At 34.1% G+C, this 19545-nt stretch overlaps 1 protein-coding gene and 1 long non-coding RNA gene across 3 annotated transcripts; one reads left to right on the plus strand and one right to left on the minus strand.

Annotated features, from left to right (window-relative positions):
- Window positions 1–4190: 4190 nt before the first annotated feature.
- On the minus strand, window positions 4191–18237 carry LOC136270643 (zinc finger protein 718-like). Of its 2 annotated transcripts, none has more exons than XM_066068957.1 (3): window positions 18164–18237; window positions 14422–14515; window positions 4191–6197 (listed from the first exon to the last, which is right to left on the minus strand). In XM_066068957.1, exons 2-3 carry the CDS (start codon window positions 14489–14491, stop codon window positions 4402–4404), a joined length of 1866 nt encoding a protein of 621 aa, XP_065925029.1. In that variant the 5' UTR covers window positions 14492–14515; window positions 18164–18237; the 3' UTR covers window positions 4191–4401. The 2 variants fall into 2 exon arrangements, with proteins under 2 accessions (XP_065925029.1, XP_065925024.1); XM_066068952.1 differs by lacking the exon at window positions 18164–18237 and adding an exon at window positions 14604–14736.
- On the plus strand, window positions 9816–12049 carry LOC117684126 (uncharacterized). Its single transcript, XR_010708507.1, has 3 exons — window positions 9816–10155; window positions 11059–11111; window positions 11707–12049. It is a non-coding gene; the product is annotated as an uncharacterized lncRNA (long non-coding RNA).
- Window positions 18238–19545: the final 1308 nt, after the last annotated feature.

A 19545-nucleotide genomic window follows, 5' to 3' on the forward strand; every position in this document is an offset into this window, starting at 1 on the left:
AACAAAAGACAAAATAAAATCAGTTTTATGGAGTCATATACAAAATATCTGAACAATGTCGTATGATATTATAGATCCTGTATTAAAAAAAATCCCCTGCATATATTTATGTTTATCGTTGTAACAGGATGATTTTTAAGTTATATCACATATTTAGCATTGCAGTTCTCGAGAAAATGATCAGACTTCATTTATATATGGATTATAAACCTACATCAAACTTTAAACCCCTTGTGAGGTCCAACAACTTTCCATGGAGTTTTCACACAAGTTACAGCTTTTTTGCCCGATCAGCTTCTGAGAAGATTTTTAAAGATTTTTCTTTATATTTTCATATGTAAAATTTTGACCCCTCATTGTGTCCCCATCCTTCCCCTGGGAGTCATGATTTGAGTAACCTTGAATCTACTGTACCTGAGGAGGCTTCCACACAAGTAATACATGTATCTCTTTTGGCTGATCAAAGTCTGAGAAGATTTTAAAAGACTTTCTCATTTATTCCTATACAAAAATTTGACCCCTCCCCAGTTGTTGCCCACCCTAACCCAGGGATCATGATTTGAACAATCTTGAATCTAACCTACCTATGGAGATGCTGCCACATGGGTAACAGCTTTTTGGGCCTGTCGATTTATGATAATAAGATTTTGTAGTGACTTGTATGATTTTTCATTATATATATTCCTATGTAAAATTAGACCCCCCCCCCCTTGTGACCCTACTCCTAGGAACATGATTTGATTAAACTTGAATCTACACTACCTGAAGATGCTTCACACAAGTTACACCTTTTCTGATAGATCAGTTTCAGAGAATAAGATTTATAAAGATTTACTGACTTATATTCATGTGTAAAAATTTGTAACTTATGGGTCGGGTCAGTTCCATTTTCAGTCCAGAAATGATAAGTCCTGTTTGAACAATAATTTATTAAAGCATGATTGTATAGATTTTACAAAGCAACTTCAAAGTTTTACCAATTCATATCTCAATCTCTCTGGCTGACTATATATAGCCGTTCTCAACAACTCCTGAATGTCCCACCGTTCTCAATCTCTTCCCTCTCTCCAGTATGTTTTAACATAGGCTTACATATGATCATTTACACAGAGAAAAAAAAGTCAGATTTTTTCTGTCCATGTGGTATTATCAATCATAAATAATTAAATTATCGTTATAAACAATAAACTCTTCACAATGAGCATGATTTCTATATATTCAACCTATGGCCTTATCATCTAAATATGGTGTTCCGATGGGGCCATTTCGACCTTCGCACTTTCGCCTTTAGGTCAAAATGCGAGAGTGCGAAGTTGCAAAGGCGAAAGTGCGAGAGTGCGAAGGCGCGAAAGTGCGAAGATGCGACGGCGAAGCGCGAAGATGTGATACTACTATCGCTCCCTCGCCTTCGCAACTTCGCACTCTCGCCATCGCACTTTCACACTAAAGGCGGAAGTGCGAAGGTCGAATTGGCCCCATCGGAACACCATATCTAAATCATTTGCATAGCCACATTCTGCTTGACCAAGTATACCGGTAATAACTTAATGTTAATTATATGGCCGTTGAAGCACTGAACATATTAACTTCAATTTTAGTATCTCAACCCTAAATTCCAAACTGGTGATAGCAAATAATATATGATTAGATTTCGTATAACAAACTATTGCTCATCATCTTCGTCGAGTACATGACTACATGTGGATTAAAATACAGCCAAGCTGGCAATCTGGTTACAAATTCGACCCCCCCCCCCATTATGCCAAGTTTGGTTGAAATATTGTAAATGACTTATTTAGTAAGAATTCTGTTGTAGAAACACTGAAATAGAAATAACACGATATAACTATTAATAAAATATAATTTGCATCAATTTTGAATGACAAGTAAAATACATAATAATGTTTGATTTCTTATAAAAGTTACCTTCATACTGGTAATTACAATTACTGGTATAACTATAACGCTTAAAACGATTACGTAACAAAGATTTAATATAACCATATTTTATTGAGAAATCAAATGGATTGGGTAAAAGGCAAAGCCTATGTAAACACTCTCCAAATTACAAAAGTCAAGTAAAGATGTCATCAAATAATCTATAGAATATCATACTATCAGTTTGTATATACAAGAACATTTATTAAATTTAACTCTTGATTTTTGCCTTATATAAATTGTAACTAAAGTTAATTTGTTGTTTAACATATTCATGTACACAATCATATCTCCTGACATTAATTGGTTATTAAAAATATCCACTATATATACAAGTAAACGAACAATATGTATGAAAAAATAATGCCATGTCTGTTGTTTATTTCTTAAATATTACAATATCATATGAAACAATATCATGTGATACAATTATATATAGAACAATCTCATATTATACAAAATTGTTGTTGTGTCATTGTATTTTTTCCGGAATTATATTTTCTCCCCATGCTGATTTTTGTTTTTCTATTATATACTTCCGGTGTTTTAAGCACGAGTTTCGGACACAAGTCCCATCAACAATTTTCATCCTGAGTTATTTTAATAGGCAACCATGTAAGTTTAAAACATTATAAATAGTTTATGCTGGTGTTAATTTTCATAATGTGTCAGTAATAAGACAGAATTTTGGTTTATATCTGTAATTAACGATCTCGCTATTTTTAGTATCATGCTATTTTCAGTGCAGATTTTCTAGGCCTTTTATATAGAACTATAAACAGTAAAACTCAATTCCTTTATGTAAAATTTTGATATGTATGATATCATATGATGACTTGATAACTATGTATAATTTTGGTATATGAACAGTTCATTTATTGTTGGTATAATTTTCCAGCTTTCATAGAATGTCCCACAAAAGGACTGGTGTCTGTTTCCAGACGTGTTTATGTTGAATAAATTGAAGATACAGAATCTTTGGGATGTTTTGTATTACTGACTAAACAATTGTATCATAATATACAATACATAACAATATCATGATACAATATCATAATATACAAAAAACTTGATACAGTATCATATATTATCATGAAATGTTTTACAATATTATACAAGATATAATATTGTATCATATAAAACAATAGTGTTAGTATCATATCATTGAATTTTATATCATAGGGATCATGTTATATCATTCAACAACAAACACATCTAACAAGCTGGCTTGAGTGAGGTAGTTTTATTTACTAGCATCCTTGATAATGGAGTTCAGGCTCTGGAAGCTACCTTTGTGTACACGTACATGTATTATAGTTAAATCAACAATGCAAGTTTGAAATAGTACTATTATCTATTAAACATGTGACCTGTTCCAAAAAAACTAAACCTCATTCAGCATCCAAAACCTATGGCTCAGATTCAGCATTCAAGCTTGTCAGGTGCATCTGTATCATAAGACGCACCATCCTTGCAAGTTTAGTGAAGTTAGGACCAGTTATAACTAAGATTTAATCATCAAATGGCACCTGCTCTAAAAACTTTAACCTGCTCCAAAAACGTTAATCTCCTCCAGCATTTGAAATTCATGGTCCAAATTCAACATCCTAGTCTTTCAAATCCATAAGTAGGTCCAAATGCATGATCCATACAAGTTTGGTGAAGATAGGACAAGTTATAATCTAGATGCAGGACCTGCAACAAAAACTTCTTTTCGGTGAGCTCAAAATTGGCGATTGAAGGACCAACACCTTTATAACTGTTAAAGTTTCACGAAGGAAATGACATGGGTTTTTTTTAGTTTATCATAAATTGGTCCTATCTAGGAATTCGAACAAAAAAACCAAAAACCTACAATGACACAAGTGATGTGTTTTCCCCTAAGGGCTATTTTCAGTTCGTATGAGTGTTAACTTATTTAAATATGCAAAATGATGGCATCGTGAATTATAAACAAATTAAAACTCAAAACACATGTATATATATTTCATTAACAACTGTTAAGCATATTACAAATCAAGACGGATATGTAATCGGACTAACAATAATGGCCACCTGATCTCTTGCGGACCTGCACAATGAGGTCAATTTTTCTCTTCCTTTATCATTATTCATGAAAAGATATTACTTTCCCGGCAGGAAAATAAACTATTAAAATTCTATATCTTTGTTAAAAGGTGGAGTTTACCATTGTATTTTACAGAATAAAGGTAACTTTTATCAGTCATACAAGTCATCCTCTCCTGATGAGTCACTGGAAGATGAGGACCCTGTGTCATCCTCATCCACCTCTATATCATCCCCAGTGTGGATGTTGATGTGTTTTTGTAGAGACTTCTTGCTGTTATAACCCTTCCCACACATGTGAATGTTTATCGACCCCCCATTGTGTGTCATCATGTGTCGCATCACATGGTTCTTTCTGAAAAACTTGCAGCAACACTCGCCACACTCGAACTTCCATTAATGGTCATCCACAGTAAGATTTTCGTGCATCCCCAAGGAAGATGCCGTAGAGAAGCTGGAAGATGAGGACCCAGTAACATTCAACTCTATATCATCCCCAGTGTGAATGTTGATGTGTTTTTGTAAAGCCTGCTTGCTGCCAGAACCCTTCCCACACACTTCACATGTGTACATCGACTCCCCAGTGTGTTTCAACATGTGTTTCATCACATCGTCCTTTCTGAGAAACTTGCGCCCACACTCGCCACATTCGAATTCTCCTTGATGGTCATCTACAGTTGAGTTGAAATTTAACTTTTTCTCTTTGATATTTTGAAACATTCTGACCTTTCTCTCAAGATTTTCGTGTATCTTCAAATGACGGCGCAAGCTAGTTGCCATAGAGAAGCTCTTGCCACATGTGTAGCATTTATACTGGATCCGCTCCATGAGCCCTTGATGGATTGTCTTATGTTTCTGCAAGGTGCTAAATTGAGAGAAGCATCGCCCACACTGCTCACACGAGTATGGTCGCTCCTTCGAGTGCGTTCGCTTGTGTTCAGACAAGTATTGAGCAAGTTTGAATCCCTTCCCGCAAATCTCGCACACGAAAGGTCGATCAGACATGTGTAATTTCATGTGCCTTTTCAATACATGCTTAAATTTTGAAGTATAGTTGCACTTTTTGCAAGCGAATGGAAAAAAGTCACACGAGTATGGTCGCTCCTTCGAGTGTGTTCGCTTGTGTTCAGACAAGTATTGAGCAAGTTTGAATCCCTTCCCGCAAATCTCGCACACGAAAGGTCGATCAGACATGTGTAATTTCATGTGCCTTTTCAATCCATGCTTAAATTTTGAAGTATAGTTGCACTTTTTGCAAGCGAATGGAAAAAAGTCCTCACTTTCTATCTTACTTCCCAACATTTCATCTTCTGATTGTTTAGTTTTCTGTTGAACACTACTTCGGGTATAATGCTTTTTCACACCTCTTAAACACAATCCCTGCTTGGAGCATTCAGTGGAACATTCTTCAGTGTTTACGTCCAATAAAGTCCCTGCAACACTGTCCTCAGAAAGGTTTATATTCCCAGTGTTTTCACTGCATCCCTCTTGCATATTTTTTCCCAACTCTTCAGGTATGTTGGAAACTGTCAAATCAGATTCCACTTTTATCCTCTCGAGAACAACCACTGGTTGTTTTCTACTTTCAAATCTATGCTCTGCAGACCCTGCAGTTTCATGACTGTGAGAAAGGTTTCTCTTGAGGACAACTGGTTGTCTTCTACTTGCCAAATTAGGCACTTCAGACTCTGCATTTTCCTGACCATCATTACTTCTATCCATGGGAATACACTGATAGTTTACAGGATGATTCTGTTTTGGATCTATGGTATTTGAGTTGCTAATCTCTTGCTTCCAGATAACATTTTCATTAGCCAGCTTTTCAACAGTAGAGTTCGATATCCCTTTATCTTTATTTGCACATGTATTACCATTAAACTTAGTTTTTTTTAAACCTTCCCATCTAATTACAGTGAAACCATCTTCACTTTTCACTGCAGTCGTCTCTGTATTAGATTTGCTGTTCTCCTGTGAAGTCACTGTTTTAACTGATGAACAACAGATTTCATCACATGAGGAGGATTCATCCCCATTTCCTTGCTGGGTCGAGGAAGATGATATGCTATGTTCTTCCTGAGCAGATCTCAGATTGTCAACAAGTTTGATAACTACTGTTTTGCCGCTGGGCAGCTTATAGCACAGCTTACCGGTATAGGGCAGCTTTAAGGAACGTTGGCGGGCCATCTCTGCATCTGAAATTTACAAGAAGAAGAGGCTAAAAATATTATTTAACAACTTCACAAGAGGCCAGTAGGCATTCACAATGACCTGAGTACCATAGTCCAAAAATGGAAATGTCAAGCAATCATATGTGCATATAATTTTAAAAGTTTCATTCTGGAGGGAAAAAAAATTAAAATATTTTAATGACAACCATCTCTCTGCCTGAGATCTTTCAAAGTTAAAAGGATTATGAAACATATAATTTTGGCGAAAAACTTAAAGATCATAATAGAGTCTATGACTTGATATTAAAAAGGTGCAACACTCTGATTGGAAATAATTTCCCCTATATTTGTTAACTTTAAAGATACGCCTGTAAACAAAATCTTCACGTGACTAACTAAAACTCATTCATCCACTCATTCACCTCTCATACACGCTCGATTGGCAATGCGCGCCAAATATACATGTTAATATATCCCCTTAGGCTAAGGATGCTTTGTGCCATGTTTGGTTGAAATTGGCCCAGTGGTTCTTGAGAAGATGTTGAAAATGTGAAAAGTTTACAGACAGACAGACGGACGGACGACAGACAAAATGTGATCAGAATAGCTCACTTGAGCTTTCAGCTCAGGTGAGCTAAAAATGGAACTGTCGATTGCGCACCAAATATACATGTAAATATGCAAAATATAAAACTTTTAGATAACAACTTCGACACAGAGAAAAAACCCTTTACTGTACACCATTTTTTGTTCGTGGCAACTTTATTTTGCCATCAACTGCCGATAAATTGGTTCGCGAAAACTAATGTTTGCGACCAAGCCTTATCCAGACCTGTATTGTTATAAAAACTATAATCAAAGGATTGGTTCGCGGCGAGAAATTTTCGCAAAAATTTCTCGCACGCAAATAGAAGTTGGTTTACAGTAATCTACAGTAATGCTTACACATTATCTTAACTTTGATAGACAGCTTCATTCTTTTCTAGATAATGTGAATTTAATTTTTTTTTCATTGAAATTCCAGAGCAGAATAAAACAAGATGCCCAATGGGCCACATAACTCACCTGAGCAACACTGGCTTTATATGGGCGTTCAAAGGATATTGCGCCATATGGCCCCTCGGTAGATCACCGAAAATGAATATCCGAATTCTACACTTATTTTTGCATATACTTAATCTTTGACATATTTACCTCTATGGAATATCATTTTACTGAAAATAAAATCATATGCAATATAAACAACTAAATTTTCATTTGGTGTTCACGGTTAACTTCCAGTTCCCTTTATTTTAGACCCCCCCCCCCCCCCACAACTTCCACTCAAATTTAAGCATTCCTGGCCTAATAGTTTTTGAGAAGAAGATTTTTAAAGATTTTCTCTATATATTCCTATGTAAAACTTGATCCCCCCATTGTGGCCCTACCTTACCCAAAGGGACTATGATTTGAACAAACTTGAATCTACACTACCTGAGGATGCTTCCTTTTTAATTTGAGCTTTTCTGACCTAAAGAATTTCTCTATATATTTCTGTATAAAAATTTATCCCCCAATTGTGGCCCCACCCTACCCCTGGGGACCATGATTTGAACAAACTTGAATCTACACTATCTGAGGATGCTTCCACTCAAATTTGAGCATTTCTGGCCTAATAGTTTTTAAAAGAAGATTTAAAAAGATTTTCTCTATATATTCCTATGTAAAACTTGATCCCCCTCTTGTGGCCCCTCCCTTCCCCCGTGGACCATGATTTGAACAAACTTGAATCTACACTACCTGAGGATGCCTCCACACAAGTTTAAGCTTTTCTGGCCTAATAGTTTTTAAAAGAAGATTTAAAAAGATTTTCTCTATATATTCCTATGTAAAACTTGATCCCCCTCTTGTGGCCCCTCCCTTCCCCCGTGGACCATGATTTGAACAAACTTGAATCTACACTACCTGAGGATGCCTCCACACAAGTTTAAGCTTTTCAGGCCGAATAGTTTTTGAGAAATACCAACAAATTTTCAATAATTCTCAACTATCTCCCCTTTAAAGAGGGCGTGGCCCTTCATTTGAACAAATTTGAATCCCCTTCACCTAGTGGTGCTTTGTGCCAAATTTGGTTGAAATCTGCCCAGTGGTTATTGAGAAGAAGATGAAAATGTGAAAAGTTTACGACGACTACGCCAACAACGGACAAATTGTGATCAGAGAAGCTCACTTGAGCCTTTGGCTCAGGTGAGCTAAAAACACAATTTATTTTTCATCGTATATATACTGTAGAAACACATATTTTCGTTGGGTCAAAATTTCGTTGTTTTTAAACGAAATAAGATTTCGTTGGCATTTAATTTCGTCATATAGTATTATCTTTGTATGCATTAATACTTGGTTTAAAAATTCGTCATGGATTTAATTTCGTTGATTGATACTGCCAACGAAAATAACGAAATTTAATCCTCAACGAATATTTCTGTTTCTACAGTATACTTATATATTTCTAGCAGCGAGAATAATCTCTGTTTAGATTGAACTTGCTGAGCATCTTAATAAAACATGTTGCATTAATCAACCGTTACGTAGAGATTGTACCAAATTACATGTACCAACATAATGAATAGTATTTTATAATATGTAGTAAGTGCATCAGATTTTGCTCAGGCACATGTAAACAATCAGCTGTCTGATTTACCTGTCTTACGTTACATGTAAAATTTTAAATTCTAAAATAAAGATGATGGTTCCTCTTAAGTTAAAATAATTAAAAAAGAAAGTAAACATGCTAAACAAAAATCAAAACAAGCTAAAGCCACTGTCACAAATGAAAATGTCAACGCATTGAAATATCTAACCTCAACTTACTTCACATAAACAAAACAAATATATTTGGATGTTTCAAATATTCCCATCGCACATAAACTGTTGCACAACAAGCAAATTCATCTCTGTTCAAGATGGCTGCTTCTAACATAGACTGGTCCTCTAAACTGGTTTTCGATATATGAAATATCGAGCCCGAAGTTAAACTTATTGACCCCCATTCTTTCTGTCTTATTATTATTTTCGTAAATTACTCAAATTTGAACCAGATTAGCCCTTAATTTTTGCAATTTATATTTTCCTTCCGATAAGGATTATTTATGTTAAATTACGTTGAATTTGACTCAGTAGTTCTTGAGGAGAAGATTTTTTAAAATGCCCCCCTTTTTTAATTTAAGAAGTATTTTATTCAAGTATATAAATACATTGAAATGGATTGAACAGCAGGCACAATGCCTATTTATGTTCTCCCCCTTTTTTTTCTACAGTTTCCAGGTTTTCTCCGCTTTGAATAAAGATTGGTTTTTCATTTCTGCAATTTATATTCATCTCCCCATAAGGATGCTTTGTACCAAACTTGGTTGAAATTGGCCAAGCGGTTTTAGAGAAGAAGTTCAAAATGTAAAAAGTTTACAGACGGAAAGACAGATGGACAGACAGACGGTAGACAAAATGTGATCAGAATAGCTCACGAGCTTTTAGCTCAGGTGAGCTAATAATAAGACAAATGTACATCCCCCAAGCCATAACCCTTGCCTTACAGGTAGGTGACATGAAATATAATTTAAGACGACAGCTTAATGGTTTTCTACATATGCAGTCAGTTTCTACGCAGGACAGATAAGGCAACACATCGTTTTGATATGCTAATGAAGGGATAATGAGTTATGACGTCATAATATACGCCCCGCCTCTGTATTACCATATATAGAACATATACCGAAAACAGCAGTTTAAGCATTAAATACGGCTGATCTAATACTTCATAAGCAAAATATAACTACGAATCACTCATGTGTGTTTTTATAAGTTTACAACAATCCGAATATACGAAGAATTTCCATAACGCATCTGTCGTATGGGTGTGAATCTGCGTCCCAAAAGCGCTCGTCAGACGATGTAAACACGTGTAGCTGGTATTCCCGATGATGGCGATCTTTTGATGATTTATCAGGTATGTAGAATAGATATACAGTGTATTTGTAATATACCAGATAGCTCAATAACTATTTTATTGTGATTTTATACTTTTTATATTTTATGCATTTCTGATCGACTTAATGTGTTGTTTCGTTCAAAACATGAGGAAAGACTGCATTGTTTACATTTAGGCCTATACAATGTACATTGTACATGTAGCTTTATTGCCAGTCCGTTAAATTGTTGATCATTTTCACCAATCGACACGAATCCGTTCATAGTACTTGTACTGACAATATTTAGCTTTACACAGCTGTTTGTTTTTATTTCAATTTGTAAGTAAACAATACAAAGACTGTGTGAAAACAGCTGATTTCATTTTCTGAAAATCAGTACAGTGCAGGCTAAAAGATGCTGATTTCATTTTCTGGAAATTTATGAACAGCTGATCAATAACACCTTTCTACTGTGTTCAAAATTCTTCCATGACAGTTCATTTATATTTTTTACACATTCATCCAGTTGATATATTAAGATGTTTATGCACATTAATTCTTAATTATTACTAGTTTGTTTTTAGAACTTAGTATATTACTACCATAACACTGTTTGAAATCTTGTCACCTGGGTTCATACTTATGATGCTGTACTATTGGTAATTAAAAAAACCCAAATAATGATAAACAAATGACTGCATGTCTCCATCTGATTTTCTCTAAATGAGGAATCTACATTCATGGTCATATATGGTATTGTTTGTGTAGAATGTGCATATGTAACTTTCAAATAAAATTTGAAGCGTTGGTCATTTTACCCATCCATGCATAATATATGTAGACCTTTCACAAAACAAAAATGTTCAAATTACTGTTGACATGTCCTGATGCATGTAAATTAAATTGTATGACTTCTCATAATTATATTTTGTTATTTGCAGAGTAATTTGAAAAGTGTCACACTGATTTGAAAAAAAAAGGCTGAAAAAAAAATGTAAGTAAATAACATACATGTATAAGTTCAATAATTTATCATTGAAATAATGACCAATCTGATTATTCTATGAGACAATTCAATTAGAAAAAGTATTTTCAAGTACGAATGGTTTCATTTAATGTTTTAAAATGATTGATATAAACCTATGTTATTTATAAATCTACAATTTTGAATATTGCTCATCAACAAATCAACAATACATGGTATGTTTTAATTCACACTGACTGCACCAGCATTATATAGTATCAATCAATCAAATCAGTTGTGTCTGAGAGAGAGAGAGAGAGAGAGAGAGAGAGAGAGAGATGCATGCATTTTTAAGATCAGGCCGGGTAAAATAAAGAGGTGCAATTAAACTAATATCATGCACATATCAGGGGTGAGGATGCGAATAATTTCAAATCGATCAAACTGAAAAGCTGTATTTGAATTTGTGCAAAATTAAATGCACATCTAAACATAATGAAATGTTTAATATTAAGATTAAATAAATTCCATTGACTATCAAATTGTAGAAAATCCTCCATTTCAGTCTTTCAGCCATTTTGATAACAAGTTAAACTTACTGAAATATATATAATTTTCATTTTAGCTGGTACCTGCTTTGTCTTGAGATTTACATAAATGATGTTCTTATTGGTGATCATTTACCTGCACCCTTATCCTGGTGTCATATACAAGATGAAATGATGGAAAGAAAAACCTGAACTTTAGGAACAGGAAGACTGTGTTTTTGAAGAGAGAAGAGGACCAGAACTAAGAAGTCATACAATAAACACATTGACATCATAAAAAGAAATTGCAATTTTGAGTTTGCATGCATATGTCAGGTTTAAATGTTGTCACATAATTTTTTTTCAGAAAGTCCCTTTATCTTCTTGAATTAATAAAACAAATGAACCAAATATAATTGTTTCTCTATATATAATTTTGTTTGAGAAGTGGAAAGGGGATGGTATGTGTATGGGAGGGAGAGAGAGTCTCCCACATAGGAGAATTCAGACTTATTTAAATTCAATATATTGATGTGAACCAAAAATGGCTTTTGATCGCCTTGTTGCAGGATTTACACACTCTCTTTCCTTTCTCGGTAATGAGAAATGAGCGTTTAGAATTTATTTTGTGAATGAATAGATATGCTAACCCTCCCCCCTCTCCTTAATCTTAATCATTCTGTATGTGTTGAATAAAAATTAAAGTCAATTTTAATGAGTGTTTAAATTCGAAATTACAAGTGTAACATGTGTAATACAAAGGTGAATACTGTTGATTGCTTATGGGGGATGGGAAAAGGCCTCATACATGGACAGATCTACATGTATAGTCCCCGTGGCAAATTCTAATTTAATTCACAATTTACATAGTAAAACACCATGGTACCTGGCCCCTGGCAAACAGAATAAAGTTACCCCTTTGAACCCCCTCCCCAGAATAATATTAACAGACCCAAGCAGTGCAATAGAATATGCAGTCATTGGGCAAAGGCTGCACATAAATAATGAAAAAGAACTCCATATCTTATTCTTTAATATATATTATGAGAACAATTTAGTTAGTATATTAATAGCAGGGGCTTCATTTGTCTCTGTTGACATCTAATCCCTCAAATAATTGTGTACAATTAGCTCTTATATATTTTTCTCCCATTACTTAAAAAAATACTAAGAAACCAATAACTCCGCGAATGCGGTTAACCAAGAGAACTGATACACAACGGTTTTTTTGTTTACATCCATGATACAACAGAGAAAATGCGGACGATTCATCGTAACCATCTTGTCTCTTTTAAAATAAATAAAACAGAAGCACTATGTTTAAATAACCATTTACATAATGTACTGTTGAAACATATCTTAAAATCAATTCGGATTATGTGATAAAATGACATCGCGCCTATATCAAAAGAGTTATCGCTCAAAGAGTTACCTCCCCTTTTGGGATCACTTGTGCGTTTGAAATGTGTATTGATTTGAGAGAACTTCTAGATTGAGAAATTAAATGCAAAAGTTCAAGTGCAAGACGGCTATAGATATTATTAAACTTGGTATGATTTTCTTCCCTTTTACGAGTTCTTTATAAAAACTGATGCTCATTTGTTGAGAGATGAAGGTTTACTTTGTAATTTTAATGAAAATATACAAAAATGCACTATTTTAGGAACAAGTAGCCAGTTTTTAAAGAAATTTACATAGCTAGTAAACTTTACAACTGAATGAGCATTGATTTCTATGATGTATGGATAATTTTGAATATGTTGCCATATTACTTACACTTAAATTTCTTTGCCTTGCCCTTGAACTTTTTGTCTCATTTTAGCATTGACGATTTTTGTCTAAAAGACGCCCACGTGACCCTAAAAAGTCACGTGACCGACAAATTTAGACATGGTCAAGTAAAGGAGACCCATATCATTACAATAACACCCAAAATAATTTAGAACTATTCATTATGCAGAAATGAATAGACAAAAGCAAAACGACCTCCTTTTACTGCTGTTTTAAAGCAAAATGTTGCCTTAACTGTCCTGCGTATTCTGTGACTATACTTTTTTAAACATTACCGGTACATTTATTAACACTTCATGACCATTTTGGCCGACTCTGCAGTAAGAACCTCTACCCACTATATCATGCTATACGACCAATAGAGATTCAAAATCCCTGAAATCCAGTCCATCTGTCCCCAAATCAAACCCTGCCAGTCAATCCGTCCCCTATATTCTGGCTAATCCATCCCCAAAATTTGGTCAAACCCTCCCATCGTAAAATTATATAGGCAATGCAAATCCACCCCTGAGTTTTAGTCTAACCATCCCCAACTTTGGTCAAACCGCCCCCTAGTATAATGTTAATGTACACATTATTTTGGTCTATCCGTCCCAATGCTTTGGTCAATCTGTCCCCTGTCGATTCATTTATTTTTTTAATTTAAATGAATTAATTTTTTTTAATTGACTATTTTAATGACGTTTAAATCAATATTAAAAAAAAAACCCAAAAAACTATCATTTCTAAATACCTATATAAGGGTCGATTTCTAAAATTGTCTGACTTTGGGATATAAAAGAGATCAAAGTTTTTCATGTGTAATGTATATTTTGTTGTAAGCATGTTTATAGTAATAACTGATTTAAAAACTGCATCAAAGAACAAAAAAACAAACGTCTTAATTCCGTAGATACAGATAATTTTACATCGGATGACCTAAAAGTTTGTCACTGGTGTTACCACAACAAAATCAGAATTAATTCAGAAGTGGACTTCATTTTCCAAAGTTCTTTATTTTATGACAATCGAATAACTCTTACTTATTGTCTCTCGTATGGCTTTCCAGAGACCCGCCTCAAAATCAACAACTACGCTGGGTTGTCTTGCCATGTGGTCCAAAAGAACAGAGAGTACCTGAAAAACAGACCAACATGAATTATAATATGCCATTGCCAACAATCTACCTTTTCATAATAATTTATTATTTAAGAAGTTCTGACACCTTAGCACAATCCGTCTTCCGTTTTCCGGACATCAGGATCAATGCCAGTGGGTTCGGCAGATTTTATGAATGCATGGGTTGTCAACAGCTATTTGAAAGGGGCCCATCCATATACCATCATTGAGGTGGAAAATATTATATTTTTTTATTAAAATACAGTGAAATTTGCCCACCTCGCCAAGTGAGGATTAATGGTACCGTAATATGTATACAGTAAAACTCGTTTAGTACGAACATGGATATAGTGATTTTTCAGATACAGCGAAGTTTTTTTGAATCCATGATAAAATTCTTAACATTAATCTTTGCAAAACTTTACAGTTATAACGATTTTGAATACAACGAATTTACGGATAGAGCAAACTGATTCCGAGTCCCTAGAGGTAAATAATAAAGAAATTTAGCACCTAGATTTATAACAAATTTCTTTTCAGTTTAAAATACTTTGCACTACCAATTAATAAAATAGTTTGAAGGAATTTACTTTCATATAATTTTTTTTCAATTCACAATCCGATTATTAAAGGTATCAAAGTAATGAATTTTTATTTTAGGCCTCAATTAGCAAAAATTATAATCTGGTAAAAGAAAACTTATATATAGTGAATTCGCAAAAGACATTATACAAATGTAATTAGGACTTCGTTATACGGATATAACGAATTAATGGATATAACGAAGTAATTCCATTGGTCCCTAGGATTTAGCTATAAGCGAGTTTTACTGTATATACGTACATGAAAATCAGTGAAAAATGAGAGTTGAATCAGGGGTACTAATATTTTTTTATTTTATAAGGGCTGAAATTAATTTCAGCTCATGGGCACTGCAATATTGGCCCCATTTTGTTTTTAAAAAGTTAGTTCAATCATTGATTGACTGGCACTTATCGATGAATAGAAGAGAGGTGTTCCAAGAGACTTCCGAATGGAAATCAAAGTACTGAAGAACTGACGGGAGTTGATTTTGTCGATGTTTATTTATTTAAAAATCAATGATATGTTATTTTGCATGACAAGTACATGTAGTTTCTAATTTGAATTGCGCACATTTTTATAATATGAATTTTTGGACTTTTTCGACAAGAATGTCGAGAAACCCACATACGAATCATGTTAAATAATATTTAAAGATAAAATTAATTCAATCAAACTAGGATCCAAGCAATATTGAACTCTAGTCTCGTTCAACCAAACGCTGGGCTGACACCGTAAATCTCCGACAAGGATTTAAGGAGACAGCGGAGCGTCGAGTTGAACGAGACTATATTGAACTCTGGCATAGGAATACATACGACTACAAAAAATAGTTCATACCATTTAAAACCTGACTATTTTCAAGGTATTTATAAATACGTTTCCTTGTAAAACAATGCTTTAGCATACATTACATCGAATTTTTCAATTATTTTCAAGAACTAAGTCTTGTCAGCAGCAATGATTTGTGCTGAGGTCCAAACACTGTTTCACTTTCGGTTTGTCTGAGTCAGGTCCAGTACAATCACTTGATTTAGCTACGTAGCTTGATTTACCTACATAGCTTTATTTACCTACCTGAAGTAGGTTTATTTAGCTACCTTTATGCAATTTTGCATTTTATGTAAAACAGACAAAAAGTCGCAAGTAACTGTAAATCTATATTTGTTCTGTGTATGTTTATAAAAGCAACCCACAGGAAAAATAGTTAAAACATCGCTGCGTTTAAGCAGTTTTAAGGAAAACATGCATTTCTATTGTTTGATTAACTGTATGACACCTTGTGTGCGATGAGGCATGGATAATTGTGATTGCTTCTAAATTGTGCTGAATTATTACCAATCAATCATCATGTTAACCAGAACTGTTCTTCTTTGTTGTCCCATTTAGAAAATAGCTGTTTGGTAACACATAAACAGTTATACATAGCCCCAAAACTTTTAAAACTTTGACCGCATTTGCGCAAAAAGAGCAACAGTTTTAAGAGTGATTTTTTTATGAATTGTTTTCAGATCAGTTCAAAGTTGATTGTGCTGCTGCACCTTAGTGCGACTTTTAGTACAAATGCCCATTCAAGACAAAAGTATGATTGAGTAGCTAAATAAACCTACTTCAGGTAGGTAAATAAAGCTATGTAGGTAAATCAAGCTACGTAGCTAAATCTAGTGATTGTACTGAACCTGTGAGTAACTGCATAGGAGAGTTGATTAAAATCAACTCCCAAAAAGATAAATCTCCATAAGAAATCTGTTTTTTATTCCTGTGAAAATCTCTGAGAAAAAAAAGAATGCGTTTAAAATGGAGAAATAATAGCGAGCGCAGCGAGGCGGCGCGAAGCGCCGCTCGCGTAGCAAGCTCCATAGACAACGTGTACGAACGGAGGAAATTCGAGTTGAAATCTGCACATTGTTCAAAGAAAATTTTATGAGGCCACGTGAAAACGTTCTACTATCCCAGTGATCCTTTGCGGTGCATAGCAACATGGTGGAACAGAAAGTGTTTCTACGGAAAATTCTTACCTCTACATCGCATACATCATTTTCATTTAACAATAAAAAAAATCCTTCTAAAAACATTACAGTAAACAACTTACATTACAGCTTACGTAAAAAAACATATGACGTCATTTCCTTCTCCGAATTTGTCCGACAATTTACGAAAACTGTCGAGCGCAAAAGAATGTTAACTATGACGTCACAAAGATCTCGCGTTTTAATTTCCCGCGATACATTTAGAGGTTGATCAAGCATATGTACTGGATCATGTAGGAAGTACTCAGTATCAGTGTTAACGGTGACTCTTTGGCTGATTAGTTTTGTTTTGATGATTTTTTTTTTTTGCTTATTAAATACACATGCAAGTTCCATGCTAAATTTATTGTCATATTGATCCAATCATATATGCATACGTTAGGTAGGTGACAAAAAATTATTAAGAAAGAAAAGTCTAATCATTATTAGATCTACGTGCAGCCACGTCATTTTGTAATGAATAGATAAATGAAAAGAATTAAACTGTTAAAATATCTACCGGTACATGTATTTGTTATATAGTTGCATATGTGGTCAAATAATATTGGATATCACACACTAAGAAAGGGGTGAGGGCACATGTCTACAACGCTTATATAGCGTACAAAAATTAAAAAGATTTAAAACAAAATTAATGTCACTGAGGAAAATAATTAAAACACGGGTTACAACAAGGAACAAAATGAGAAATAACAAACAAAATTTATTTTTACTGATTTTAATGATCATTATTAAAAGGTAAAGAAAAGATAAAACATAATTGTATCTACATAAAAAAAAAACGGCGTTGTGTTTATCAAAATATTTTAATAATGCTCAGTGGTAGTTTGTTTAAGTGTATAAGACTAGGAAGGGGCCATTGGAATAAAAGTTTGATAATTTCGGGTTCCTTGCGGTGGTAAATGTTTTCGAGACAAAGCCAAAGTTTTTTGGTAAGGGCAAGTCCACGGGTTGCATTTAACAATGATGACAGATGTGTGGTTCCTTCTGCGCTCGCCCCAACGGTCACACCGTAAAACATATTAAGGTTTTTAAAAGATAAGCTTGTACTCACTCAAATCATGGCTTCTTCTAATCCTTTTAAACTGGAAACAGTAATGGCACTCTAAAATTAAAACCAACAATGCAACAAAATCCGGAAGTAGTCTCGCTTACCCCAGAATCTCGCTCTCGATACTTCACTCGTACGAGTCAAGTATCGAGAGACCCCGCACGAGTCAAGACTCGAGAGCGAGAGTCTGGGGTAAGCGAGACTACCTAACGCTAATTCATCACCTGTCGTTTTACGCAGTTTTTTTTTTTTTTTTTTTTTTTTTGGGGGGGGGGGGCTGCTATTTTAAAAACCCGACCCAAACTTTGTGGTTAACGATAGCATAGTTTTTATATGTCTCTGGTAGAACAATCTTCCACTAGGTTGCATGGATGCTTACTGACGTTTTTCATCCTTATTGTTATTTCACTATATAATTTTTTTACCGAATTGTCTACGGATTTATCTAGATAAATGTACTGTTTTCCTGCTATTGGCAATACATATTTGTCATGTCATCTGCAACAGACGATCATAAATATGTGACGGATTATCGATAAGGGTGAGCAGATATAATATTTTCACTTGAACCATATATGCATGATTAATTTAAAACTAAAGTTCCGTAGTACCATCTCTTGTATTAATTGATCCCAATTTCCCAAATTTAAAACATTTGCAGTATAAGACTTGCATTGAAAGTTTGACACTTAACTAATGTATTTTAATCAAAATAGATAGAGCTAGGTAGCAATAGCAGTGGAAGCCCGGATTTGCAAGCCAAATGAGGGAACGACAGAATCTAGAAAAAAGAGCATGTTTTTAATTTCCACACGTACATGTGTATCACTATTGACATCTAATGTATGTATAAAATATGCATCCGGTTGTTTATAATTTGTATTGTATATAAAAAAGTAAAAGGCAATGTAACTACTAACATTTTGTTTTCGTAATTCATTCATAAAAAATATATTTTTTCAGATTCAAACATTATGATCATAAGCACTACTAACCTTATTCCTATTTGACATCACTGACCCCCATGTTATATTATGTCAAAATGATACTGAATACATATTTAGGCAAACTGGATTAATCTTATAAAATTCTTGATATTCAAGAAGTTTTCATTTCAAATCAAATTGTAACTATTATAGAAATTGTCTATTTTAAGTGCAAAAAGGTCACACAAAAATGTATGCAGCTTTGTGCAAATTTTTTTCGTAATCCCTCTATTCAGTGTGACCATTGTGCATAATTAAAAACAATATTTGAAGAAATAAGTTTGCTTAATCAAAAATACTGACAACAAACCCTCATCAGGATGAAATTGCATTTTAGGTGCAAAAAGGTGAAATTAAAGGGGCCATAACTCAGAGGGATGGATACTGATCCCCCATTAT

The sequence above is a fragment of the Magallana gigas genome, chromosome 1, assembly GCF_963853765.1.
Source record: "Magallana gigas chromosome 1, xbMagGiga1.1, whole genome shotgun sequence".
In the NCBI taxonomy this organism is placed as follows: Eukaryota; Metazoa; Mollusca; class Bivalvia; order Ostreida; family Ostreidae; genus Magallana; species Magallana gigas.